This window comes from Maylandia zebra, linkage group LG1, assembly GCF_041146795.1.
Source record: "Maylandia zebra isolate NMK-2024a linkage group LG1, Mzebra_GT3a, whole genome shotgun sequence".
Taxonomy (NCBI): Eukaryota; Metazoa; Chordata; class Actinopteri; order Cichliformes; family Cichlidae; genus Maylandia; species Maylandia zebra.
In genome coordinates, this window is record NC_135167.1 from 27,724,638 (window position 1) to 27,749,386 (window position 24,749).

The 24,749-nt window shown below is 41.5% G+C and overlaps 1 protein-coding gene across 1 annotated transcript in view; it reads right to left on the reverse strand.

The window, feature by feature from the left end:
- The window catches only part of pde8a (phosphodiesterase 8A), a 54,467-nt gene extending 31,220 nt beyond the window's left edge, over window positions 1–23,247 (reverse strand). Inside the window, exon 1 of the mRNA XM_004543454.5 lies at window positions 21,689–23,247. Coding sequence (XP_004543511.1) covers window positions 21,689–21,841 — 153 coding nt within the window. The 5' untranslated portion in view covers window positions 21,842–23,247. The remainder of the gene's footprint in view (window positions 1–21,688) is intronic.
- Window positions 23,248–24,749: the final 1,502 nt, after the last annotated feature.

Below are 24,749 nucleotides of genomic sequence, written 5' to 3' on the forward strand. Positions count from 1 at the left end.
TCCATCACATGATTAGATAAACCATCTGTCTCATAATATGTAACACATGGCTAACCCTATTGGCCAGTAGTTCCTAATAGCTCACCAACTTATCTCACCGAGTGCCTACCAGAGCATAGCATGAAGCCTGGCATGGACCCTCTCATGATTGTGATCTTGAAATATTACAAGAATCTAGCTATTGCACAAGGCAAGTCCTGCTGCCACTTTCTTTTGATACACCTAATGTATTTACGTAGTGGGGCTGCTTCTGACCCTATATCCTGCTTCCAGTGTATCCGGCCCTATAGATCTCCTCCTCCTCTCCTCCAGACCACCAGCTCTTCTGTCTCTGTCTCAGACACAGACACACACACACACACACACACACACTAGACCATACACACTGGGAGAGTGGCTTTCCACTAAAGTGAAAAACAGGAAATTGGATGACATTGTTCGGTGCGCCGACGTCAGCAGTGAGAGATACTGTAGAAAGAGTAAACAGCTTCCTCCACCCCAGAGCTGGGACCAGGATGCAGGGAATCTTGGGATGCCTGCCCTGCTCGTACTTCTTAGAAAAACGGCTACTCCATATTCTCCAGATCCTTCGCTTTGACAAGCCCTCTCCAGTTAACGTGCAGCTAACACTCTCTCTTCGTTTCACCGCTCCCTCAAACCACTTCATCAGTTCAGGAGTTTATTCCTTTTAAAAACTTCTCTACATGTGGTTAAGTAGAATATGATATGCCTAGCTGATGGCACAGTAACATAGGATGAGATCAGATTTCTTCCTTAGAAGTGTTGGGCCTCACAACCAGTGGTGGGGTGTCATGCGTGTGTTTGTGTATGTGTACGTGCATGTTCCTGTCTAAAAGTGTGAATCAAATGGAGATGAATCAATGTACTTGATTAGGACTGATTAAGGGCAGCAGTCCCAGCCACAGGTGTGGATGCACACTATGTACCAGACAGACACACAGTCGGACACACCAACCCTGACACACACTCAGCTAAGTGATGGGCTAAATGGCACCGCCTGACACATCAACCTCACCACATGCTGAGCCACTCAGATAGTATTGCTAGCTGCCCATGCTGGGTGTGTTACCTCAAAGAGAATAATTCACTTTCATGTGTGGCCACTGCCTATAGATCTGCCCCGAAACCAAGAGTAACAGAGAAGTTTCAAACTTGTGACCATATCCAGCTGAGATGAATCGACTACCAAGCCGATATTTAAAACCTTTAACAAATTCAGCTGAACTAAATCGAAATTTCTTTAAGTAAAGTACCAATGCACAAAATATGTAATAACAACCAGCCTGGTCTTAAGGAAAAGGGCGTAAAACACATTAGTTTATCTCATTCCAGCAGCATATCCTTTATTAAGAATGGTGGTCGACCAATCTAAGGTAACTAGGGTCTCTTAAATAAATAATGAGTGATTTATCACCACATCCTGTCTCCTGCTCCACACTTTGTTACGCTGTCAAAATAAAAGTGGTACAATTCGTATTATTTTTCAGTAATGAATAGATACAGTTTCATCACTATTTCACAAGCTGTCATATAAAATTTTATGAGAAATTCACCTAATGCCTTCAGTGTGTGGCTCAGTGTAATTGGTCTCCATGAACACAAATTCACTTATTTTATGACTATTTCAAAGACTTTCTTGAGACTGACATGTTAGGCAAATTAATAGCTTTACTTATTCGTGTACTTTAACAGTATCCATCCATATAGTTCCCACTGATAAGACATCTGAGGCCTATCAGTCACACAGGTCTAAATACCGGTCAGCAACCGCAAACGTGTAATCTCCAGCTGTTTGATGAGTGCTTGATAGCTGAAATCAGTTGCAAAAAGGGTACTGGACCAAAAACCTCCTTTTGATTGTTTATGAGCGTACAAAATTAGAGAAATGCTTTCAAAGTAAAAGTTCTGCTGCACCCAAAACATTGTAAAGTAAAAACCTTTACTTTGAAGACAAACGGTCTTGTGTTGCACTTTTTTTACAGTTTCACTGCAGCTCGGGGAGTACTGCGTGAGTGTTCGTAGCCAAATTGGCGCCTTGTGAACAAACTACAAACGACAGATCAGAAAAGTGTCAGATGACTCATCAATGCTTTTCTCACAACCAACAAACCTGAATACGCAACCACAGCCATAAACAATAAACTTCCACAACAAGCTGCACCTATAGTACTTCAGAAAATTGGGAAACACACCGTGGTGGAGAAAAAAAAAATGAAAATTATGATATATAATCTTCAAAATTCGTCAAAAGCCTTCAGTACTGGTATGATATTATAACTTCCACTCTTTCTTTAATTTTTCTGAAAACATAGTGTCTTCATCTACAGTGCAGTGAAAACAAAAAAAGAAAAAATTGCTCCCGTCCCAATTTTTTGGTGTTTTGCACATTTGTCACACTTAAAAATTTCAGAGCAAACAAATTTTAATATTAGACAAATGTAACCCAAGTAAATGCAAAACGCATTTTTAAGTAATGTTTTCAAATTTATCCAAACCTACCTGGCCCTGTGTGAAAAAGTAACTACCCCCCAAAACCTGATAACTGGTGGTTCTGCCCTTGGCAGAAAGAACTGCAGTCAAGCGTTTGCGATAACTGGCAGTGAGTCTTTCACATCACGTTGGAGGAATTTTGTCCCACTCTTCTTTGCAGAACTTGCTTTTATTGAGACATTCAGAGGTGGGTTTGCTGGTATGCTTTTGAAGTTCTTTAGATGTTGTTTTGAGTCGATGAGCTCTTAGAGGTTAATCAGTTAATTCATGATTCATGGGCACGATTACTTTTCACGTAAACCCAGGGGAATTTGGTAAACCCCCCCCCCCAATAATAAATGAAATCAAAATTTATAAATGCATTTTATATTTATATTTACTCAGGTTATCATTGTCTAAAAAAAATTGTTGTATGATCTGAAACAGTTGAGTGTGACATATTTCATAGAAATTAAGAAGGAGGCAAATACTTTTTGTACATGCAGAGGTTAACAGATAAAAACTGTCCACAGTGTGAATTCTTTTGTTGCCTTATTTATGGCACATGGATCCATCCCTTTGCACTCTAGGATAAAATCGTGTGTTAAAAGCATTTTGGAAATCAGTCTAGCTTAATCCGACATTACATCTCAAATAAAAGACAAATGAATTTTTCAATTCATCCATCAGGTCCTTCATTGCCTTATTATGCTCAAAAAGTAATAAAATAACCACTGAATAAGATAAAAAAGGACAAATAATAAAATCACAAATGCAATTAATGTGCTAATGTAATTACAGTCCATCCTTTCTGAAAAATAACTACGCCAATGTGTATTCTGGCTCTGTCCACATGTTTTATCCACAGTGACCAACCCCACAGTCAGCCAGGCAGAAGACTTTAGTTGAGTCGCTGGCATGAGTGAGGGAAACTAGGCCACTGTGGATCGGTTTGTCCCAGAACATCCATGCTTTCTCTCTGTCTCTTTCTCAGTCTGGCAGAACACACACGGAGGAAAGACCAATTGCCTGAAACAAAAACTATGTCCAGCAAAGTACACACACACACACACACACGAAATGAATAATCACATTCAACTAATTTTCTTTCCATTCTTTAGATATATGACGGTGTGACTCACATGCAATGTTGAGATTAACAATGCAAGCATCTTGCATTTACTATGCAAATTGTTCAGTTATGTGTTCATGACAGGGCAGAATAAGCTGCCACAGTGAATGAATATAAATTTTACATTAACCGATTAATTTTTTTATCTCTCTTTTTTTAATTCTTCTCTAGCCTGGCTACGAAACTGATGATAGTTCTCACTATTCCTACCTTTGAATGGAAACCAATTTAAGGTCATCCTCCAACTAATAATTAGTATTCATTAATTGGCTCTTGGTGAATTTTAAGAATAAATCTGTTTGCAGGAAAATAAAGAAAAACAGAGAAAAAAAAAAAAAGGGTTCACATTTACATCACAGTGAGATGTAATGCAAGTCAAACCATGCTATTTGGACAAATGGGTAACTATTAAACATCTTTCCATTTAAAAAAAAAAAATTCATTACTTTAATAGGTTATCATAAACAGATTAATGTAGTTCTTTCAACTGCAAACTGTTTAAAAATCTTAATTACACCATCTTATTTTCCTAAAATAATCAAAATCTCATATTAAGTGATAAGAGATGGTCTCCAACTATCCAAAATAGTGAAGATATCTTTGTGAAATTATGTGCAACTCACAAAGAGCTTTACAAAAAAGTTCCTAAGGACCCCATAAATCTTAAAAACTAGATATCATTTAAGGCTCTGGAAATGAGGTCACTGTTTGAATACCACTGTGTGAGTACCATTACATTCAAGATTATAAAAAATGAGAAAAAGACAAATTACAGAAGCTTGTGGTTAAGCTAACAATAGAATTGTACCCTTAGAGTAGATATGTAAATTAAAAACACGACATGATGTTAAAATCACTGGTGGACCAAGTAAATTACATTGATATTCTCATTAAAATGCAAAGTTCTGCTGGGAAATCTTGGATCCTTGGGTTGATATGGATGTTACTTTGACATCAACCTAAATGTTACTGCAGGCCAAGCGCACCCTCCATCTCAGTGGCCTTCCCAGTGGCTGCTCAGTGATCTGCACCACATTAAACCAGAGCTTCAGTGACGTAGCAGCTTATTTGCCTCACAATCTATCACAATTCACAGACTGCAAAACCACAATTTTGCAGAATTTGGGTGATGACCCATTAGATGATCAATACAACAGGGAGATTAGCTGTTCTTGTGAATTGTGGGCAGGTACAGTGGGGCAAAAAAGTATTTAGTCAGCCACCGATTGTGCAAGTTCCCCCACTTAAAATGATGACAGAGGTCAGTAATTTGCACCAGAGGTACACTTCAACTGTGAGAGACAGAATGTGAAAAAAATAATCCATGAATCCACATGGTAGGATTTGTAAAGAATTTATTCGTAAATCAGGGTGGAAAATAAGTATTTGGTCAATAACAAAAATACAACTCAATACTTTGTAACATAACCTTTGTTGGCAATAACAGAGGTCAAACGTTTACTATAGGTCTTTACCAGGTTTGCACACACAGTAGCTGGTATTTTGGCCCATTCCTCCATGCAGATCTTCTCGAGAGCAGTGATGCTTTGGGGCTGTCGCCGAGCAACACGGACTTTCAACTCCCGCCACAGATTTTCTATGGGGTTGAGGTCTGGAGACTGGCTAGGCCACTCCAGGACTTTCAAATGCTTCTTACGGAGCCACTCCTTTGTTGCCCAGGCGGTGTGTTTTGGATCATTGTCATGTTGGAAGACCCAGCCTCGTTTCATCTTCAAAGTTCTCACTGATGGAAGGAGGTTTTGGCTCAAAATGTCACGATACATGGCCCCATTCATTCTGTCCTTAACACGGATCAGTCGTCCTGTCCCCTTGGCAGAAAAACAGCCCCGTAGCATGATGTTTCCACCCCCATGCTTCACAGTAGGTATGGTGTTCTTGGGATGCAACTCAGTATTCTTCTTCCTCCAAACACGACGAGTTGAGTTTATACCAAAAAGTTCTACTTTGGTTTCATCTGACCACATGACATTCTCCCAATCCTCTGCTGTATCATCCATGTGCTCTCTGGCAAACTTCAGACGGGCCTGAACATGCACTGGCTTCAGCAGCGGAACACGTCTGGCACTGCGGGATTTGATTCCCTGCCGTTGTAGTGTGTTACTGATGGTGACCTTTGTTACTTTGGTCCCAGCTCTCTGCAGGTCATTCACCAGGTCCCCCCGTGTGGTTCTGGGATCTTTGCTCACCTTTTTCATGATCATTTTGACCCCACGGGATGAGATCTTGCGTGGAGCCCCAGATCGAGGGAGATTATCAGTGGTCTTGTATGTCTTCCATTTTCTGATGATTGCTCCCACAGTTGATTTTTTCACACCAAGCTGCTTGCCTATTGTAGATTCACTCTTCCCAGTCTGGTGCAGGTCTACAATACTTTTCCTGGTGTCCTTCGAAAGCTCTTTGGTCTTGGCCATGGCGGAGTTTGGAGTCTGACTGTTTGAGGCTGTGGACAGGTGTCTTTTATACAGATGATGAGTTCAAACAGGCGCCATCCATACAGGTAACGAGTGGGGGACAGAAAAGCTTCTTACAGAAGACGTTACAGGTCTGTGAGAGCCAGAGATTTTCCTTGTTTGAGGTGACCAAATACTTATTTTCCATCCTAATTTACGAATAAATTCTTTACAAATCCTACCATGTGAATTCATGGATTTTTTTTTCACATTCTGTCTCTCACAGTTGAAGTGTACCTCTGGTGCAAATTACTGACCTCTGTCATCATTTTAGGTGGGGGAACTTGCACAATCGGTAGCTGACTAAATACTTTTTTGCCCCACTGTATGACTTCACTGTCTTTTTTGGCCAGACGAGCTAAAGACAACTTAGCAACTACAACTTTTACCCAGCCTCCAAACTCTCAGGATCTTTAAGTACTCAAGGGATAGGCCTGATCCACAGAACCCAAATGAAGCTGCCGATGTCTTGGGTCAGGACCCCAGAGAAACCCTCAAATGATTCTCTCTCAGAGAATACTGCCTTTCCTCACCAACGGTTATTGAATCGTGATTGCTACAAGTCACCAAATATCAACAGTAGAGTTGGATGTCTCGAGACCACTTTTACGTGGTCTTGGTCTTGTCTTGGTCTCGCTGTCTCGGTCTTGCTGTCTCAGATCGACATAGTGGTCAGGAGATTTGGAGCCAGCAGTATGACACACAAAGTAACGTTCCATAATGTGTCCTGCGCAAAAGCATCAGCTCTAAGAGCCGTGCTTAGAGAGTGCTTTGTAGTGAATCAGAAGAGTCGACTCCCATTGAGCGAGAGCCGGCTCCTCACTTAATTTCCTTTCGCTGCTCAGCTCTCACATAGTGGCTCAGCTATGCTCCAATCCCTCCACATTGTGGCCAATCACATGCGAGGATATAGGATAATATCATTATGTGAAAAACAGAGAGGGTAAGAGACGCAACAGTCAAGTGGAGCGTGCGTCTGTCCTCTCAGTAAGTGAGTAGTAGAGTAGTAGTAGACAGCGGTGAGGAGGGCTGTGCGAGTGCATCGCAAAAACACATAAATATGCCTGACATCCGCAAACGAAGCAGCATCTGGCTGCAGTTTAAAGACTTTTTTTGTTTCGGTCTCGTCTCGACTTTGGTCTTGGTCTTGTTCTCGATACCCTCTGGTCTTGGTATTGTCTTGGTTTAGGCGGTCTTGACTACAAGTCTAATCGACAGTAATCCACAGCTCTGGTCACCACATCACTGTCAGAGTCGACAATTATGATAACAGCGTATAGTATAACAGGAAGCATATGAGCCAAGGTTGCAACTCTTCTGGATATTAAGGGTGCAGCTTAAGCCTACAAGTGGTCTAATCTATCCTTACATGCTAAATAACCACAAGCAAAGGAAAAACAACTGCTGCCTTCCATTTGAAGCAGAAGCTTTGATTTCCAACTTTGAAAGGTCACACTGTGTCACAAGGGTGTCACAGTGCCCATAAAACTGTAAAACCTGGAACCTGTGCTTTTGTGCATGTGTGACTCATTAAATAAGCCATACACAGAAATGACCATTGCATTGGACTGCTAGTGACCGATGAATGGCTCTACCTAGCTAGGAGTAAAATAGATCTTGTATTTCTTGATATTCTGTTTTTACTACTGGAACTGCGTCAGCTCGAGAATGACGTGGCTTCCATCTCTGAATCCGACTCATGATTTAAATGTAATGGAGCATACATGTGGAAGATGCCACCCTGACTCATTGATGAGAAGGGAGATGAATTGACTGATTAGCGATTTCCAAAAAAGCGATATTAAAAAAAATGCTATTATGCTTTTCAGACCAAGGGAGGAATGTTTCTAATTCAGCGACACACCTGAAAGACCGGCATCCAGACCTGTTCAAAGGGGTGAAGGAGTTTCAGTTTGACATCACAGTATTATCCTTCCTAAATGTTACCATTTTGTTTGAGACAGCTGACACTGCTGTTGTGAAATCAACTATTTTCTGTAAGTTCAGATGCTAGCAGCTGTTAATGTTATACAAGTGCTTAAACTCACATCATGTAGCTAACCTTATATCTCAAAGGAGCATCAATAGGTTACCCAGCAAGCATCCTCACAATTTAGTCTGCGTCCTGTCAACAAAATATAATGGTTAAGATTTTAAATAAGCGGTCTGCGACCACCATTCTAGTAATTTTTTCATTTACTTAAAATTACTTTCCCATCCATCCATCCATCCATCCATCCATTTTCATCCGCTTTGTCCGGGGCCGGGTCGCGGGGGCAGCAGCCTAAGCAAAGAGGCCCAGACCTCCCTCTCCCCAGCCACCTCCTCCAGCTTATCCGGGGGAATACCAAGGCGTTCCCAGGCCAGCCGAGAGATATAATCTCTCCAGCGTGTCCTGGGTCTGCCCCGGGGCCTCCTCCCGGTGGGACATGCCTGGAACACCTCACCCAGGAGGCGCCCAGGGGGCATCCTTGTCAGATGCCCGAACCACCTCAGCTGGCTCCTTTCGATGTGGAGCAGCAGCTGCTCTGCTCTGAGCCCCTCCCGGATGGCCGAACTTCTCACCCTATCTCTAAGGGAGAGGCCAGCCACCCTTCGGAGGAAGCTCATTTCTGCCGCTTGTATCCGCGATCTCGTTCTTTCGGTCACTACCCACAGCTCGTGGCCATAGGTGAGGGTAGGGACGTAGATCGACCGGTAAATTGAGAGCTTCGCTTTTACACTCAGCTCCCTCTTCACCACGACGGACCGGTGCAGCGTCCGCATTACTGCAGCTGCAGCCCCAATCCGTCTGTCGATCTCCGGCTCCCTTCTCCCATCACTCGCGAACAAGACCCCGAGATACTTGAACTCCTCCACTTGGGGCAGGAACTCATCCCCGACCCGGAGTGGGCACTCCACCCTTTTCCGGCTGAGAACCATGGCCTCAGATTTGGAGATGCTGATCCTCATTCCCGCTGCTTCACACTCGGCTGCGAACTACTGGGCTATTACTTTCCCATAAATGTTATTATTTTTTAGATTTACATGTTTGAAATGACCCCCCCCAGTTTAAAATGATCTAATCCTGTCCATCGTAATACTATTTAATAATAAAGGAGTAAAGTAATAATGGAATTTATAATAAAGTATTTTATGTTTAAGTACGTGAGATAAATCCCTTAGTATTGGGAGGGACAGTCATGTAGTTCTAATGATATTGATACAAACGACTACATTTCTGGTGTTATGACATTCCTCGTGCACACCTCCTACATATTAGGGCCACTCTTCCCATATTTTATGTCAATAATTTGCCATCTAGCATCATATCTGTCAGAGCATCACTTCTGTTATGCAGCAATCACAATACAAAACAGATTTTTTCACACCCCTTCAAATACTCGAAATTTTGTACCCTTGTCCACTTCAGTATTTCCCCCGTTGCTACCATCTTATTAAAAAGTGGTGAAATTACTCAGTTGAATAATTTGACAGGAGAGAGTGAGAATAGCTTTTCTTCCTGATCTGTAGTGTTAGCTAAGGAAGCTAGCAGCAGCTAGATAATTTCTTTGGTACATTTACAGTAAGTAAAGGTAAGTATTTGCTCTGTGGAGGGAATTCATGATGGCATGAATTTAAAGACTGTGGTCTAAATAAATTCTGAAAATGCTGCTTGACGTCAAGTTTTAAAAACCTGACACCTGAAATGCTTTTCCTGCAGTGTTGTGAATTACTGCTTACACGTGCTGTCCAAAAAAACTGAAACTTCTAATCACACACGCACACACATTCATTGTTTTTCGAGCGGGTGCTTTCAGAATACACCCTGACCTTTATTCTGTCTGCAGTGAAATCTCTCCTACCTCACCAGATAGTGCGGAAACTCAAGCATACGGGAATGTGCACACAGACACGCACACAAAGGGAAGACACTGAGAAACACACAAGAGACTGAACTTGTCCTGGAATTCAGTCCCAAACGCCTTTGAGTGACGTCTGTGGTTTAAAAATACAGAGTTTGCAGAAAACGGATAGGTTACTGCATCCTTTGTGACCTGTCCCTGTTTCTAACTGGTGTTAGCAAGCAATGCTTCAGATTTCCCAGAACCCACCGGGGTTGTGTGAACTGCTGGTCTAGTGCGATGTCTGTCATTTACAGTGTCTTTGCAAAGTCAAAGTGAATGCTGCATTCCCTCATTTCACGACGTGCCCAGGACTGCCTGCATGCATGCATTCGCTGTATCCATCACAGTTTGTATGTGATCTGTGCAACACAGCGCCAAGGAGAGTAACTGAGGCTTGGCTGAGCAGCAGCTCATTCCGTCAGGCCAAGTGATGAGGGTTGTATGAGGAGCAGAAAAGAGTCGCATTCATGAAACTTGGAGAGAAACACTTCTCATGGATGTTTACTATACTACTGCATGCCAGCAAAGACAGATCACATCGACACAGGTCGACTTTTATGCATCTCCTGTGGCTGGACTTTTCTAAATATGTCCATTTTCCAATCATGTTCCATCATTTCAAATCACCCGAATACACGTAAGTTCAAAGTGTGCTCACACTATAACCACACACCATCTGTTTTTTTTAGGATCCTACAGAACCACAAGCACAATCCAACTTTAAAAAGTTCTGATCTTTAAAGGCAGCATCGACAAACTAAAGAGGAGAAAGTGTATAAGATCAAAGAGTGAACGTGGTCATTTATTTATATAGGAGATATTTAAAAATAATAATACTTTTTTTAAAAAACAAAACAAAACTTCAGTACTTGAAATATTTCAGGTTGTAAAACACCATATCTCACACAATGGCATATTTGATTACACCTTCCCTGCCTCATAAATAACTGCTTCTTTCAAACTGCACAACTCCTGTTAATGTTTTCCAAACATGTTAAATATTGTGTTTTTGTATATCTACCACCAGTGCGTGACAATTAATTAAAGACAGACCCACAAGAAGCTGAGCACTTTCTCCTGCGTTCACCTTCAAGGTATTTCTGTCCTTATCCAGATTACCATGAAATCCCTGTAAGACCTGGTCAATCCTAAGCTATCCAGGGCTCTGGGGCAACCAAAACCTCCCCTTCTTCCAGTGGCCTACTTCAACACTAGTACAACTACACCGCAGGCCTGTTTTACCTTCCCTTATGTTCACATCTACTCTTCCTAAATAACCCCTCAATTTTATTACACGTTCTTCCTTTCACCCCCACTATCATTTATCAACTGTAAATCCTCTACTTACAGCACCTGTCATCAGTGTGTTATCTTTACTGTGAACCATGTGTGACTATTGATCAGGTGTGTGTTATTTTTATTCCTCCCTCTCAGTCCAGGTAAAGCCAAAGGCCAGTGAAGCAGAAGGACAGTCTAAGTTGGACGCTGCCCGGTCCAGCGACACTACAGCGTGCTGTAATCTTATCGGGAACCTTTCCATAGCAGTCAGCCCCCCCTCCTTCTGAGTCCAGCCAAATACATGACCACAAGTCCAAACAACAGGCACCACAAATAAGAATCGGGAATCATTAGTGTACAGTAACTTTCGTGCCAGATCCATACCCAACAGTGCAATCTTAATTACCACACCGGCCCCATGGCCTAAAGAGCGGATTAGAATTTGAAAAAAAAAAATGCACTCCTGCTCCGTCTGTAACTCTGCCTGACTCTAGCCCTCCAAAACAGCTTATATGTTAGTAAAAATATCAGAAGTGGTTCTCCTGGGCTCCTCAGATAGCTGGGAGAGCATTAGATAATCACCAGACCCCCATCCGTCTTCTTCGCCTGCTAAAACAGGACCACTGATGTCACTGTTGCATGAGGGATTAGTGAGCGACACGGGCTGGGGCTTGGCACACAAACTATACTGGAATCACAGACAAACATACACACAGAGACACGAAACGCTGAATAAGGATGACTGCACGCCAACAGAAACATTAAAGGGAGTTTGTAAGAAACACAAAGACATGCGGCCCAGTGTACCCTTAGAAAATATGCAAATACAGAAATGGGGAAAAAAGTTTAACTAGACCGACAGCAACTTCCCGTCTGAAGAAAACTAATATTGTTATTGAATTATTTTAGAAATCACGTTTCCCTTTGTGCATATTTTAATTACCACTGTAAGGACCATTAAAAGAAGCTTTACTCCTAATAAAAGTCTAAATTATTTGGGTTTCACGCAGGGGCGTAATTTCCAGGGGGGTTAGAGGGGTTATGACCCCCTCAATAATCAGACCCCACCAATATAACCCCCCCAATAAAATTATGAATTATCTTGCATAAATAGGCTGTTGATTTTCTTTACTCATTTCAGGTATTACCAGCAAAATAGTTGCATGTTTAATCATCTGGGAATTTACCCAGATTTATTTATTTAGACAGAGATATTGACCCCCCCCAATGTTTAGTACAAAGTTACACTGATGGTTTTATGACCACATCCCTGGAAACACTTTCAACTGGTTAATTCTCAAAATTCAGACCTAATCAGTTCTGGTGGATGTCAGATATTTCACTGCACCTTTCAGCTGCTTGTATCACTGAAACCTGAGCAGGTTTTTTCTTCTTGCGTACTAACGCTGGCGTTTCAACTGCTTTCTTTAGGAGGCCATTATAAAAGGAAAGATTTTAAAATGTTTATACTTACATACGCTCAATACTGATTTAAATGGAGAACTGGAGATTGCAATTTAATCTCCAGCATGTCATGATGTCATTTACATTTAGAGAGGATTTAGTACATCTAATACACCCTTTTCCATCTTGAAAGTGCATTCTGCACAAAACCCATTTCACCTCATCCAATATTGCTGGTAAATAAATAAATAAATTTATTTGCAAATGCATCGTATCATTAAACAGAAACTGTTTAAGACAACACATGTGTACAGAGAAAATTCTTTCTAGCGATTAGCAGGTATTTCTAGGGCTTGCCATTTTCCTACGCACCCAAGATGCCTGATAGTAGGTAATGAGTGATGTGACGCAATATTGTTAGGTAACCAGTCAAAAAGGTAACACAAAATCTCTCTTAACTTTATGTGACTGATTATTCTTCCCTACACGTTAAGCAGAAATTGGTTTCTTGTACACAGATTGTTGCTACTTAAGGTAGAAAGGCAGCCTTGCAGCTCTTCAACCTTCCTGACTTTGTTGAAGCAGAAATATCTAGAACAATATTTCACAACTATAAGCAGCTGTTCTTGTTGCAATGCACACAGTAATACAGGCAGTCTGTGGAGGAATGTCATTAGGCAGGTGCAACAGGTATGATAAATGGCACGGGTTCTTGTGAACATCACGCAGGAATGTTTCACTTGTGTCACTCCTATTAGAACCATGCAAACATGCTCCACTGTCATCAATGACTTTATTAGGGTGTGTCCTTTCATAGTTTCCACTGAATCATTTTCTACTCTCCTAAAGTGTCCAACAGGCAGTCTTAGAGGTAGTTTCAGTGACTGTTTTCAAATGCTGTTTTTATGAAACCGAACTGGTATGCGCCTGGAGTAATACAGTCTATCTTGAATCAACCTTATCACCTCAAAGCAAAATAATATGAAGCATAAAACCACTGTCAAGTGTTCTAGCAAAGGTTGTGCCAAAGTGTCCTTCTCTGACATGCAAAATTAGATCAACTCGATAGGAGAATCAGAATGGAAAAATTACTTTAATATTTGGGTATATTCATCTTGACCTTTAGGAAGAAAAGGCAGTTTTGACATATCAAAGTTTCCACAACTTAAACTTGAATTTCTCTGGGGTGGGGGTGTTACGGTGGAGCTAACCAATAGTGACTGGCTCACTCCATGTTTTTGAAACTTAGCTACAAACTTTATTTGCATGTCACGGTCGAACGGTTTGGATTACTACAGCTCTGTTACAATCAAGTAAGACTTTGACGGGATCAGTTAGTCAAAAGAGATGATTTGAACTTGCCTATAAAAATCAAAAAGTTAGTCGGGCGTTCTGACTGAATTTCTGCACCAGCCTACATGTGTTGTTACAAGCACGCAATGGACACTGCAAAAACAATGTGCACCATCTACACTCCGCCCCACCGACACTGTTAGGGCTATTTCAACTGAGGGTACAGTGCATCTCAAGAGCAAAAGACAGAATAGACTCCAGAGAGTTAATGTCCCTTTAAACAAAGGAGGAGGAGAGCAGCGCTACTTTAATGGGGTGCACAGCAGGTGAATGAGTGTCTTGTGTGTTTACAATAAGCTGAAGGCCTTTTTGCCTTAAAGCTAGTCAGCTCAGCAATTATTTAGTGAAAAAAGGCAGCAGAAAGAAATCAGTGCCTCTGGAGCACTTTGATTGTAAAATTATTTTTATATCAATTGCCAGGTTTTTGCAATAAAATACCCATCAGGTTTACAATTCAACACTAAATCTAATAATTTTTGGTGCTTTGTATATCCTTCCCCAGAAGGAAACCTTCCAACAGGCAACATTCCTTCAGTTTCTTCAGTATATTCTGGCAGCGAAGACAGCGGTGTGATGAAGCGTGAAAATGTCCAAAGTACTCCAGTAACCAGTTGCTATTAACATGGCTGTTAGCTTTGTTAAGATGATGTGCTGTGTGTGGTTACATCAGGACACAATCACTACGAAAGGCTCCATTCCAGAGCAGATTCACTCCTGTGGACACGGACGCTGTCCAAGACTGATGACACTGGGGTGAACTTTTCCTTTGGAAGAACAATGATGCTGTGTTTTTACACTATGTGCTTTTCATAATCGCTCATAGGTGTGGGACTTCAAGAGATTAATGTGTAATATAGAGGGTCACATGTGACAGTAGTGTAGTATCCTAAACATTCATTCACATGAAGAAAAAAAAACAAAAAAAGGTGGTCTAAGCAGAAAATGGTGATAATACTACCAAGCCAACAAATAAACTAGGCAAGATAAGGTTAAAGAAGAGAGATGGCGCAGAACCTTAAATATACAGAAGAGCATTTCTAATACTGTGACTTTTTAAGGAATCTTTATGGACTAGCTGTTGATGGCTGTAATCAGTCCTCTCACAAACAGCTATTTAGTCTAACATAACATAAAGACAGGCTCTAGCCAGAAGTAGCCCGTCTTCTGGCCGCCCCTCTAAAGCTCAACAGTTAACATGTTGCATTTCAAATAAATGGTAAAGTTGTGTCAATGATCAAAGCCAAGAAATACTCCATCACACAGTCCACAGAACCACAGCTCACAGGTTTGACCCTTTGGTTTTGAATCAAATAAGCAAACAGCGTATAATGTGTTAATTTGTAACCTTTAAGGGCGCCGCTAGAGGTTTCTAAAGTGTCAAACCTGTCCTTTAAATCCTTGTAAATGGTTTTCTGTTTGAAAATGTGTCACAAGTTAAAATGCAGCACTCCAATCATTAGGCTCACGTTTGCCACAACATGCAGAAACTATTTCACCTGCCCTGCCATGCCTCAGTGAGGACGAGCATAGATACTTTGTGCATTCAGTGTACTGCTATTTTATGTACAGGCGGGAGTGTACTTCACTGAGAATATCACATTATTGTGATTTTTAACATTTTACAATAACGTATACTATAGTTGGTCATTATCAGTTTTATCCAATAAGATAACATTATCTCACTTCTGCTTTTTTTTTTTGTCTTTGCTGCAAAATTAAATAGCCAGGCATATTAACATTGTCGCTAAATCCTGATGGAACTTCTGCCACATGACAAAGTCAGTCTGCTAGCAGTCGGATATCAGTCTGCAACTGAATGGGGTCAAATTGGTGATTTGCAGTGTAAATGGTCAGAAATCTTCCATTTATTGCCCATCTACATAGACAAAAATTTACAAAGAGAAATTTAGCAGAAATTCAAATTGAACTATCATATTTGTGCTCAGCAGCCTTCCTGTTCAATAAAAATATATCCAGAAGACAACCAGCTACCGGAAGTCCTTTCGAGTTGTGCTCACTGATAAAAACTGATTCTGATGGAAGGATGTTGGAAACCTGCCTGCATTTAAAAATTAAACAACAATTATTTGCACACCTTCAACAATCTCTCTGAGAGTGACTGCAGTCAGTCCAAGTCAGATTGCAACTGTTTTGCAGAAAGGTTGCCTCATACCAGGCCAGATGAGCAATAGCCTTGGACTCAAAAGCAGTCATGAGTGCACAACACCCTCAATCTGCGGACAACCATGGTTGCGGAATGTGAAAAAAAAAATTCAACGCAATAAACAGACAGTCACCGATTTTTTTTTTTTGTAGATGCAAACAGGCTGCTGTCCCATTTCTACTCGTGTGATGGAGCCGTTAACTTTCTCTGAGTTAGGAAGTAGTTTTGTCAAGCTAAGTGTTTCCAGTGTTGGATAGTTTTTCGACAGAGCCGATTTGATCAAAATTTGCTCGGCTAACAACATCTCAGGATGATGACACATAAGATAAGCCCTGTTGTTCATAGTATTCCCAGAGTATTTTAATTTCCTTAATAAATATCTACCGGTATATTTGATTTACGTGTATCAATGTGATATTGCCACGCAAAATATACTGCATCAATTTGTTTCCCCACACCCTTGTCTGACCGCGCAATTATTGTCAAATAACTGTGATTCTGCTGCACTACGAATATTGGAAAGTTAAGTGTGAAGTGAAAAAGAAATGATGACGCCTCATTCTGCTCCATCCCCATGAATAAATATGATCGACCGATCAGGACAAATGACATCAGTGATAGTTGACACCTAAACAGTCAACAGACCAAAGCAATCCTAAAATAATCTGTTTCCAGCCCAGCCAGGCCTAAAAGTCTGGATGCTTGGAGAACAAGTGGCATGACTGCATAGCCAGAGCAGATGCTCAGACCTTAGAAAGCCCAGAAGCTGGGAGAGGCGCATTCAAGGAAGAGCATGAAAGGCCACCAGCGGACCAGGGCCCACTCACAGCTACATTCCTGTGAGCTCCTGGAAGAGCGAACAGAGAGCGCTGCAGCAACATAAACACTTGTAGCGCCTCGTTTTGGAAGAATACCATTTCAGTAATCTCATGAAACTGTCACATGCCGACCTTATGATACTAAATTCTAAACCTGGAGGGGGAGCAGAACAAGCTTTGAATGTGGCCTTGCTTGTTAAGACCAGTTTAAAAAAAAACAACAAAACAAGAAAAACAATGGGAGGGTCTGTTTCACAAGTACACGTAACCCGGTATACACCCCACAAGTAAGGAAGTCCTGTGAGATGAAGAGACCCACTGTAGCTACACCTAAGGTGACAAAGAGATTTATCATTTTATCTTAATTTAATTTAACACTCAGGGTGACACTATATGAAGTGTTGTGAGCTGCTTAATGTTCAAGAACAGAGTGGTTGTGGGAATTAAAATGTATGAATACTGTAGTACATTTGGCCCTGAACTCTTGGATATCTAACGCTATGCAAACATGGTTGATAAGCACTAGAGCGCCCTATATATCAACCAGAGGAGTGTGGTTGTGCCATGTGCCCCATCTTGCCTCCTCTGAGCTCCTTCTGCTCATGTGCTAGTGGAGATAAATGACATAGCAAAAAAACCAAAAAAAAAAAAAAAAAAAAAAAAAAAAAATCCCCCCCTTGCTGCCCCCTTACTGCCCTTGCAGGCACTCCAGACAGGAAGGGAAACACAGGGACACTGCAGCTGACATTTTGTTTGAATAAAAGATAAAATAAACTTATTAAAGAAGCTTGCAATTTTCCTTTTTCATGCCAAAGTTTAAAAGAAAAATTACTGCAGAAAAAGAAACGTTAGCTTGACATGTGGGGGAAATACGTATGCGTCCTCGCCTGCCAAGAGCTCAGTTTCATATCGGTCAGTTAAATGTGAAACTACGGTCACAGGCTGGTTGGCTTATCTTGACACAGGGACTGGAAACAGGGAGAAACTGCTCATCCAACTCTGTCCAGATGTAACCAAACCCATTTACCAGCACCTCTAAATCTAACTGATCACCGAGTTTGTTTTGTTTTTGTTTGTTTAAATAATGCTTTATAGCACAGGAACTTTGCCCCAGTGGGATTCAAACGGCCAGCTGTGGCAGCACGCCAGGGGGGAGTGCCATGCTCTGGGCTATAAAAGACCACTGTACATATACGCATGACATCTTTGATAGACACGGATAAACACAATCCATCATTTGATCCATACAGCAGCTGTAAAGACAAAGAAAACAGCGTGAATGCTGAAGTCAACTGAACATAGATGCTTCTGAGGCTGCTCAGAGGGAGACCAGCAACTATTGTGCATTCAGTCGTGTGCGATTGTGGCAATGAAGGCAGTCAGAGAGAATTTGAAGAGTATCACCTAAGAAGTAAAAGGTATATAATTAAAAAAAAAAAGAAAAAAAAAAGGTCCATGTCTGATAGCCAAAATGAAAGACAGAGAGAAGGAGCCCATATCAGTCTCTTTCCTCTCAGGCAGCAGAAAAAGCACAGTGGATTAATTCATCACCATGCGAAGCCTTTGCCCTCCTCTGGAATAAATTACCCAATGACTCTCAACTTGGACTAAACACACACAAACTTGGCCATAGAGAGCTCGCACGGAAACGACAGGAGCGAATACTGACAAATGCAGACAGTGTGCTCAGGTCGGCGGTGGATCAGGTTGGTGTTTCAGATAAGCAGCAGTTAAATGTTTCTCAGCCGACAGGAAAGAAAACCTCATGTGCCCGGTCGCCCGCGGGGATGGGAGGGTTAAATGACGAGGGGGGAGTCTGAGGTATAGCCTGAGTGATACCACTTATGCTAATGCACGCAGAGGCTGGAATCAGGCAGTAAGCAAGATGGCATTGCTTTCCACACACTTGTAAGCTTAGCACCCTTTACTGCCCTTTTTCATTCATACTAAGAGGTAACCGTGAAGCTGATTTTACATTTGCTGATCTGGGAGTGGGGGCTACTTGATTTCCTTATGTGGGGGGCAATCAGACTGGAAAAATCAAGGCCAGATAAATGATGTTGTGTTTGGCTAAGGCCTCTCTTTCTCTCCGTTTAGGCCAACACACACACACACACACACACACACACACACACACACACACACACACACACACACACACACACACACACACACACACACACACACACACACACACACACACACACACAACTATCACAGGACCTTGTACTTGAGCCTTATCATCACTAGAGCAGCCCAGATGGTAACGTACCCTTGACAATAACTCACATCACACTCCCAAACTTCTATTGAGTCCTTCTCACGCTGTAGATGCCTGCACATGTTCTGATCCTGCCTCCCTCACTCATATGTAGATATAAAACAAAGTAAGCAGAGGTACAGCGCAGATTTCACATTTGCCTAACACAGTTTTGCAATGAGCTAAACGTGTACACTGCTGTACTTACTGCCAGTTGTGTGTTTATTTGAAAGAATATTATTATCCTTCAGGGCACGAATGCGTGTGTTCTGTTCAGAATCACAGTGATTCAAAGCCGAAGCCCAGAACATATAATAATAAAACAGAAGAAGTATTTGACATTAAATTGTAGTGATTTATATGTCAATCCAATGTACTTATAAAAAAATAAATAAAATAGGGCTGTGTCACATGAAATGATATGAAACATTCATCATCTCAGGGATCTATTTTACAGTGTAAATGCTTTCTTGCTCATTAGGTCTATTCTTCCAAATATTTTCTGAATGAAATGCAAGAAATGAGTGCTTTTCAATGATATTGCCTGAAAAACTGCTTTATTAAATCAAAGTGCTGCAGGTGTCTGTTATTGGTCTTTTTTTTTTTTTAAGAGACTCCCCCCCCCCTTTAAAAAAAAAAAGAAAAAAGCTACAACAATCAGAAGTGGTGTGGATTCCCGAGGCTTGAATGCATCATGGCGAGCTAACGCATGTGTGGTTCTTAATGAAAAGCAACCATAAAAATACTTTTTCTGTCCATTGTGGTAAAAATAAATCCGGCCGCTCTCTCAGAAAATGCGCGGCGGATCTCGGCAATGACACCTTACAGAGCAGGAATTAACATTTCCAGCACAAGAAGATTTGTATACCATTAGTCTAACTCAATCAGGGAACTAATTCAATCAGAGTCACAGTGGGCGTTTTGACGTGGGGGCATCTGTCACACAGACTTCTCACTGCATCCTGGGGTGACATTTGGCCACAAAATTCAGCTTGACAGAGGCCCTCAGATAGCCCGCGGCCTGTCGGACAAGCGCACACTTTCCCATAAACACACAGATACACTGCTGCACTACTAAATTCACAACATCCCACCTTCTTCTTCTTTAAACCAACGCTTTGTGCTTACAGACGCCTGCAGATCTACACCAAAACAATACAGTACAGACCAGCTTTGACTGCATCATAAATGTGCCACCAATGGACTCTTCAGAGACACGATGACAGCTCCCAACGCTATATTGCTCAAGTTTTTATGCTGACGAGATTACGCTTTTAACCAGCACAAAAACATAAAAAAAAAATGGATCTTTATGTTTCAGTTTGCTGCAGATAGTTACACCTATCTGACCCCAAAACGCACGTCTTAATCTGAATAACAGAAATTGTTATGTGCATGTGTAATCTCTTACACAACAAAAAGGCCAAAAACAATCATCCTGATTAGAAACACCTATTTAGTCCCTGAGTGGAAGCAGGCACGGCCTGTTTTGTTATATTTAGTGTAATTATTATTGGTCCAATACACAAATGGGACTGTTACTTTTTTTTTTGCCAGTGATGAAGCACTTTCAATGAGAGACTTTCTGGTGTAATCCTACCGCCATCCTTCTCATTACCCACTTTCCCCACTTGTAGCGCAAAGATCCCTCTGCACGGTCAAAGTGGGTACTGATAGCTGTTTGTGTAGGTTTTTGTGCATGAAGTTTAGACAGCAATAAGATTTCGCAAGAGAGGACATCCTACTGAAAAGCATAACTGGTGGAAAGGTGAAACAGAGGCCAGAGCTAAGTCAGCTGAAAGAAGCACGTTTGACAACACATGTTGCTGCCTTGTGCGTAGATTTTTTAGATCTGTCAAGTCCAGCACTTCACAGAGTAGATATTTAACGACTCACACACACACACACACACACACACACACACACACACACACACACACACACACACACACACACACACACAAAAAAAGAGTGCAACAAATATTTGCGTCATCCTGAAACCTCAAAGAGAACAACACCTCAGGGTAGCGCGAAGGGCTTTCGACCCTATGACCTTCCACTGAGCGTGGCCTATTTCCTCTGAATTCAGAAAAGCAGCAAAATTGCAATGCCCTGCATGGAAATGTGTATTTGCAACAGGTCATATATTGTAGTGACTGTGCCTGTTGGTCTGAAGAGTCAGATTTCTAATGGCTTTGGAGTCATCCCCTCTCCCGTCTCCATGGATTTGTGTGTATTCCTTCTTTAATATTTCTATTCAATAACCTTTTTTAAGTAAATAGACTGTAGTTTATAGAGCAGAGGTTTTTTGTTGAACAGCTTTAGACATGCATATACACAAGCAACTGACTCTCTCACACACATAGATACACACATGCATACATAGTGGATCTGTGTCTGTGTAAATGTAAATGAATGTAGAGTCCCTCACCTTGCAGCTAGGGGGTTTTAGGGGTAGTCCAGAGGCAGGATTTCCTTGATGCTGAGTGGTATTAGTCTGCTGGGGTGAGTGGGAATCCTCGGACTCTTTTCCACTGTGGTAGACCACCCTATCAGAGATATGAATACTTGAAGCACAGCCCATGCTTCAACCCACTTCAGCCTTTTTTTTTTTTTTCCTTTTTGCGCAAGTGCTTTACTTTGAGGCTACAAGAGTGTCATTCGCCCTCTTTTTGTAATCTTAAAGTCCACTCTTCCTCCTAAGGTTCATACTTTTTCTTTGTTGTTTAAATATAGGCTACATATATATAAATATATATGTAAATATCATCTAGGCCACAGCAAAGCCGGTTCTGCAATTGCTCTAACACAAGGCATGAATAATATATTTTTCTAACCCCCACCCCCGACCAGGAAGCTGATTTCCTCCCTCTGTTTTTCACATGAAGTTAATTGGAGAGCTTCAATCAAAGCAGCTGTCTTGTCCTCGAAAACTTGGATTCCGTTATTCTTCCGCTGCTGAGATCCCCATGGACGATTTATTTTATTTTTTATTATTATTATCCCTCACTCCGGCTCCTCTTCTCGCCTTCCTCGTACCACATCATCATTTTCTCATTTTTCTCTCCCCCCCCCTCCCCCCTTCAACTTCAGTGTTATCAAGTAGGCCTAAGACACACCATGCAGTTCCCCCCTCCCCGGCCAGCTTTCATGCAATAGTTTTATCCATTTTTTGCGGCCAAGGTTTCATGTGTAGTCGTCCTCCACCACCTCGGAGCCATCAAAAACGATGCCTTCTCTCTCTCTCCCCCCCCCTGTCCTCTCCTCTCCTTCTCTTCAACAATCCGGTTGCCCACTTCAGCTCAAGACACGGGCCCATAAACCGGTTCTCACGACACTTTGCTCCAGTCCTGAGCGGTTCATCATCAACAGGCTGAAATATTCACACTGCAGAGCGTTATTCTGGCCAGTGGCTCCGGTGTCAAACAAGCTTCGTGAAGCATACTGCCCGACACAACACTCCATTTATCAGCCCCAAATCACCAATTTTAGGACGCGGAGAAATCTTGGTGAATGGCTCGCAATCTCCATTCAGGCATCCGCTGGCCGGCTGAGGATGATCCGACTGATATAAGAGCTCCAAACCCGGGTGCAGTAAAGAGTGTTAGCAGGCTCCGCGATTTTCTGTCATTCTGGAGGAGGAGGGAGAGAAGAAAAAAGGATGTAAAGGCTGTCAGAGAGTAATGTTGTGAGGTACCACCTCTGGAGAATGCGATCGCTCTGAGAGAGAGACACAGAGAGGGAGAGAGAGAGAAAAAATCTTCCCCCCCCCCCCAAAAAAAAAAAAAAAAAGGACCGCTCCGTGTCCACAAGTTTCAGATCCGAAATCGGGCACGGCAGGATTATTTGAGGTTGTCGAGAGCGGAAGTAAGGCAAGATCGAGCTACATAATGCTGATTTAATGTTTGTCTTTTCTCTGCCTTTTCTGGCGTTTGCCCTTCCAATTCTTCAGCACTGCTTGACAGCGGCACATCCAATAAAAGCACCCGCAAGGATTGACCTACAGCCTTTACTGACGTTAATGCAAATGAGCTGCGCGCAGCCAATCAGAGGCGCGCTCGGCGCCGCTGGGCGGTCCTCTGCTTTCTGTGGGAACTTTGAAAAGAGGAAAAAAGAGCCCTGGCCAACCAACGCTGAGCTGGCTGCAGGTAGCCTTACCTTTATTTATTTATTTATTTCATTTCTTTATTCAAAGCACGTAGCACATGCAAACCGCAGATACTGTGGCTGTGGATGAGTATGTCGCCCTGCTGAATCTGGGAAAACACATTTACAATTTTTAATACACAGGAAAACGCTTGAATGCACATAATGAAGTTGAAGTCTATGCAAATATGTCTGAAAACACACACAAAACACACTAATGTATATCTAAATCCATTAAAAGGCTCTGTAATGAGAGATTATCACACTGACGTTGTTGCTGATAATGAAATGTTAAGCGACCATGGGGCGATTTTTTTACATTTTTGGTTAATATGATACACATTGTGCCACATAGTTTATAATAATTTTTTAAAAAGTAAGACCAACTATCACAACTTTAAAGAATTTATTGCGTTGCTTAAAAAAAAAAATCCAAATATGTTTTTATATTTATTCTTTTATTCTCACATTTTACACTTTTGGCAATGTTTGTTCCTGATGAGCTGTTTTATTTTGTGAAACTCATTCGCTCACCTCTTTGGCAAGCTTCACTAACTCCGCAGCACTCCACAAAGCATATTTAGGGACTAAAAAACAAAAACAAAAAAAATGCAACAAATGTCTGCTTCATCCTGAAACCTCAAAGAGAACAATACCTCAGGTTAGCGCGAAAGGCCAGTGACCCCACGACCTCCCACTGAGCGTGGCCTAGTTCCTTTGAATTCAGAAAAGCAGCAAAATTGCAATGCTCTGCATGGAAATGTGTATTTGCAACAGGTCATATATTGTAGTGACTGTGCCCGTTGGTCTGAAGAGTCAGATTTCTAATGGCTTTCAAATCATTCCCTCTTCTGTCTCTTAGGCTTTGTGTGTATTCCTTCTTTAATATTTCTATTAGATAACTTTAAAATACTCAAGTACTTAAAGGCACCCGACACAAGAATATCATGACCATAATATGGTCTGGTACTTGTGTAGGACTTTTTCTACTCAATTTTAGCATTTCATTCACCAAAGTGCTTTTTTCGATGCCTAATTATGTTGCCGACATGGTGTATCTGATGCCCTCGTGTTGGCTTTGTTCCTACATCATCGTAATAATGTTGGTCCAGGATCAACATCGCAACTTTACTGACCAACCATGTTGTTGTGATGTCATAACTTTGCAGTGTATGTGGGGTGTGTGTGTGTGGGAGGGGGAGTATTTACGTGTTTTCTTTATTTAAAAAAAAAATATATATATATATATATATATATATATATATGTATATATATATATATATATATATATGTATATACTCAACAAAAATATAAACGCAACACCTTTGTTACTGCTCCCATGGGAT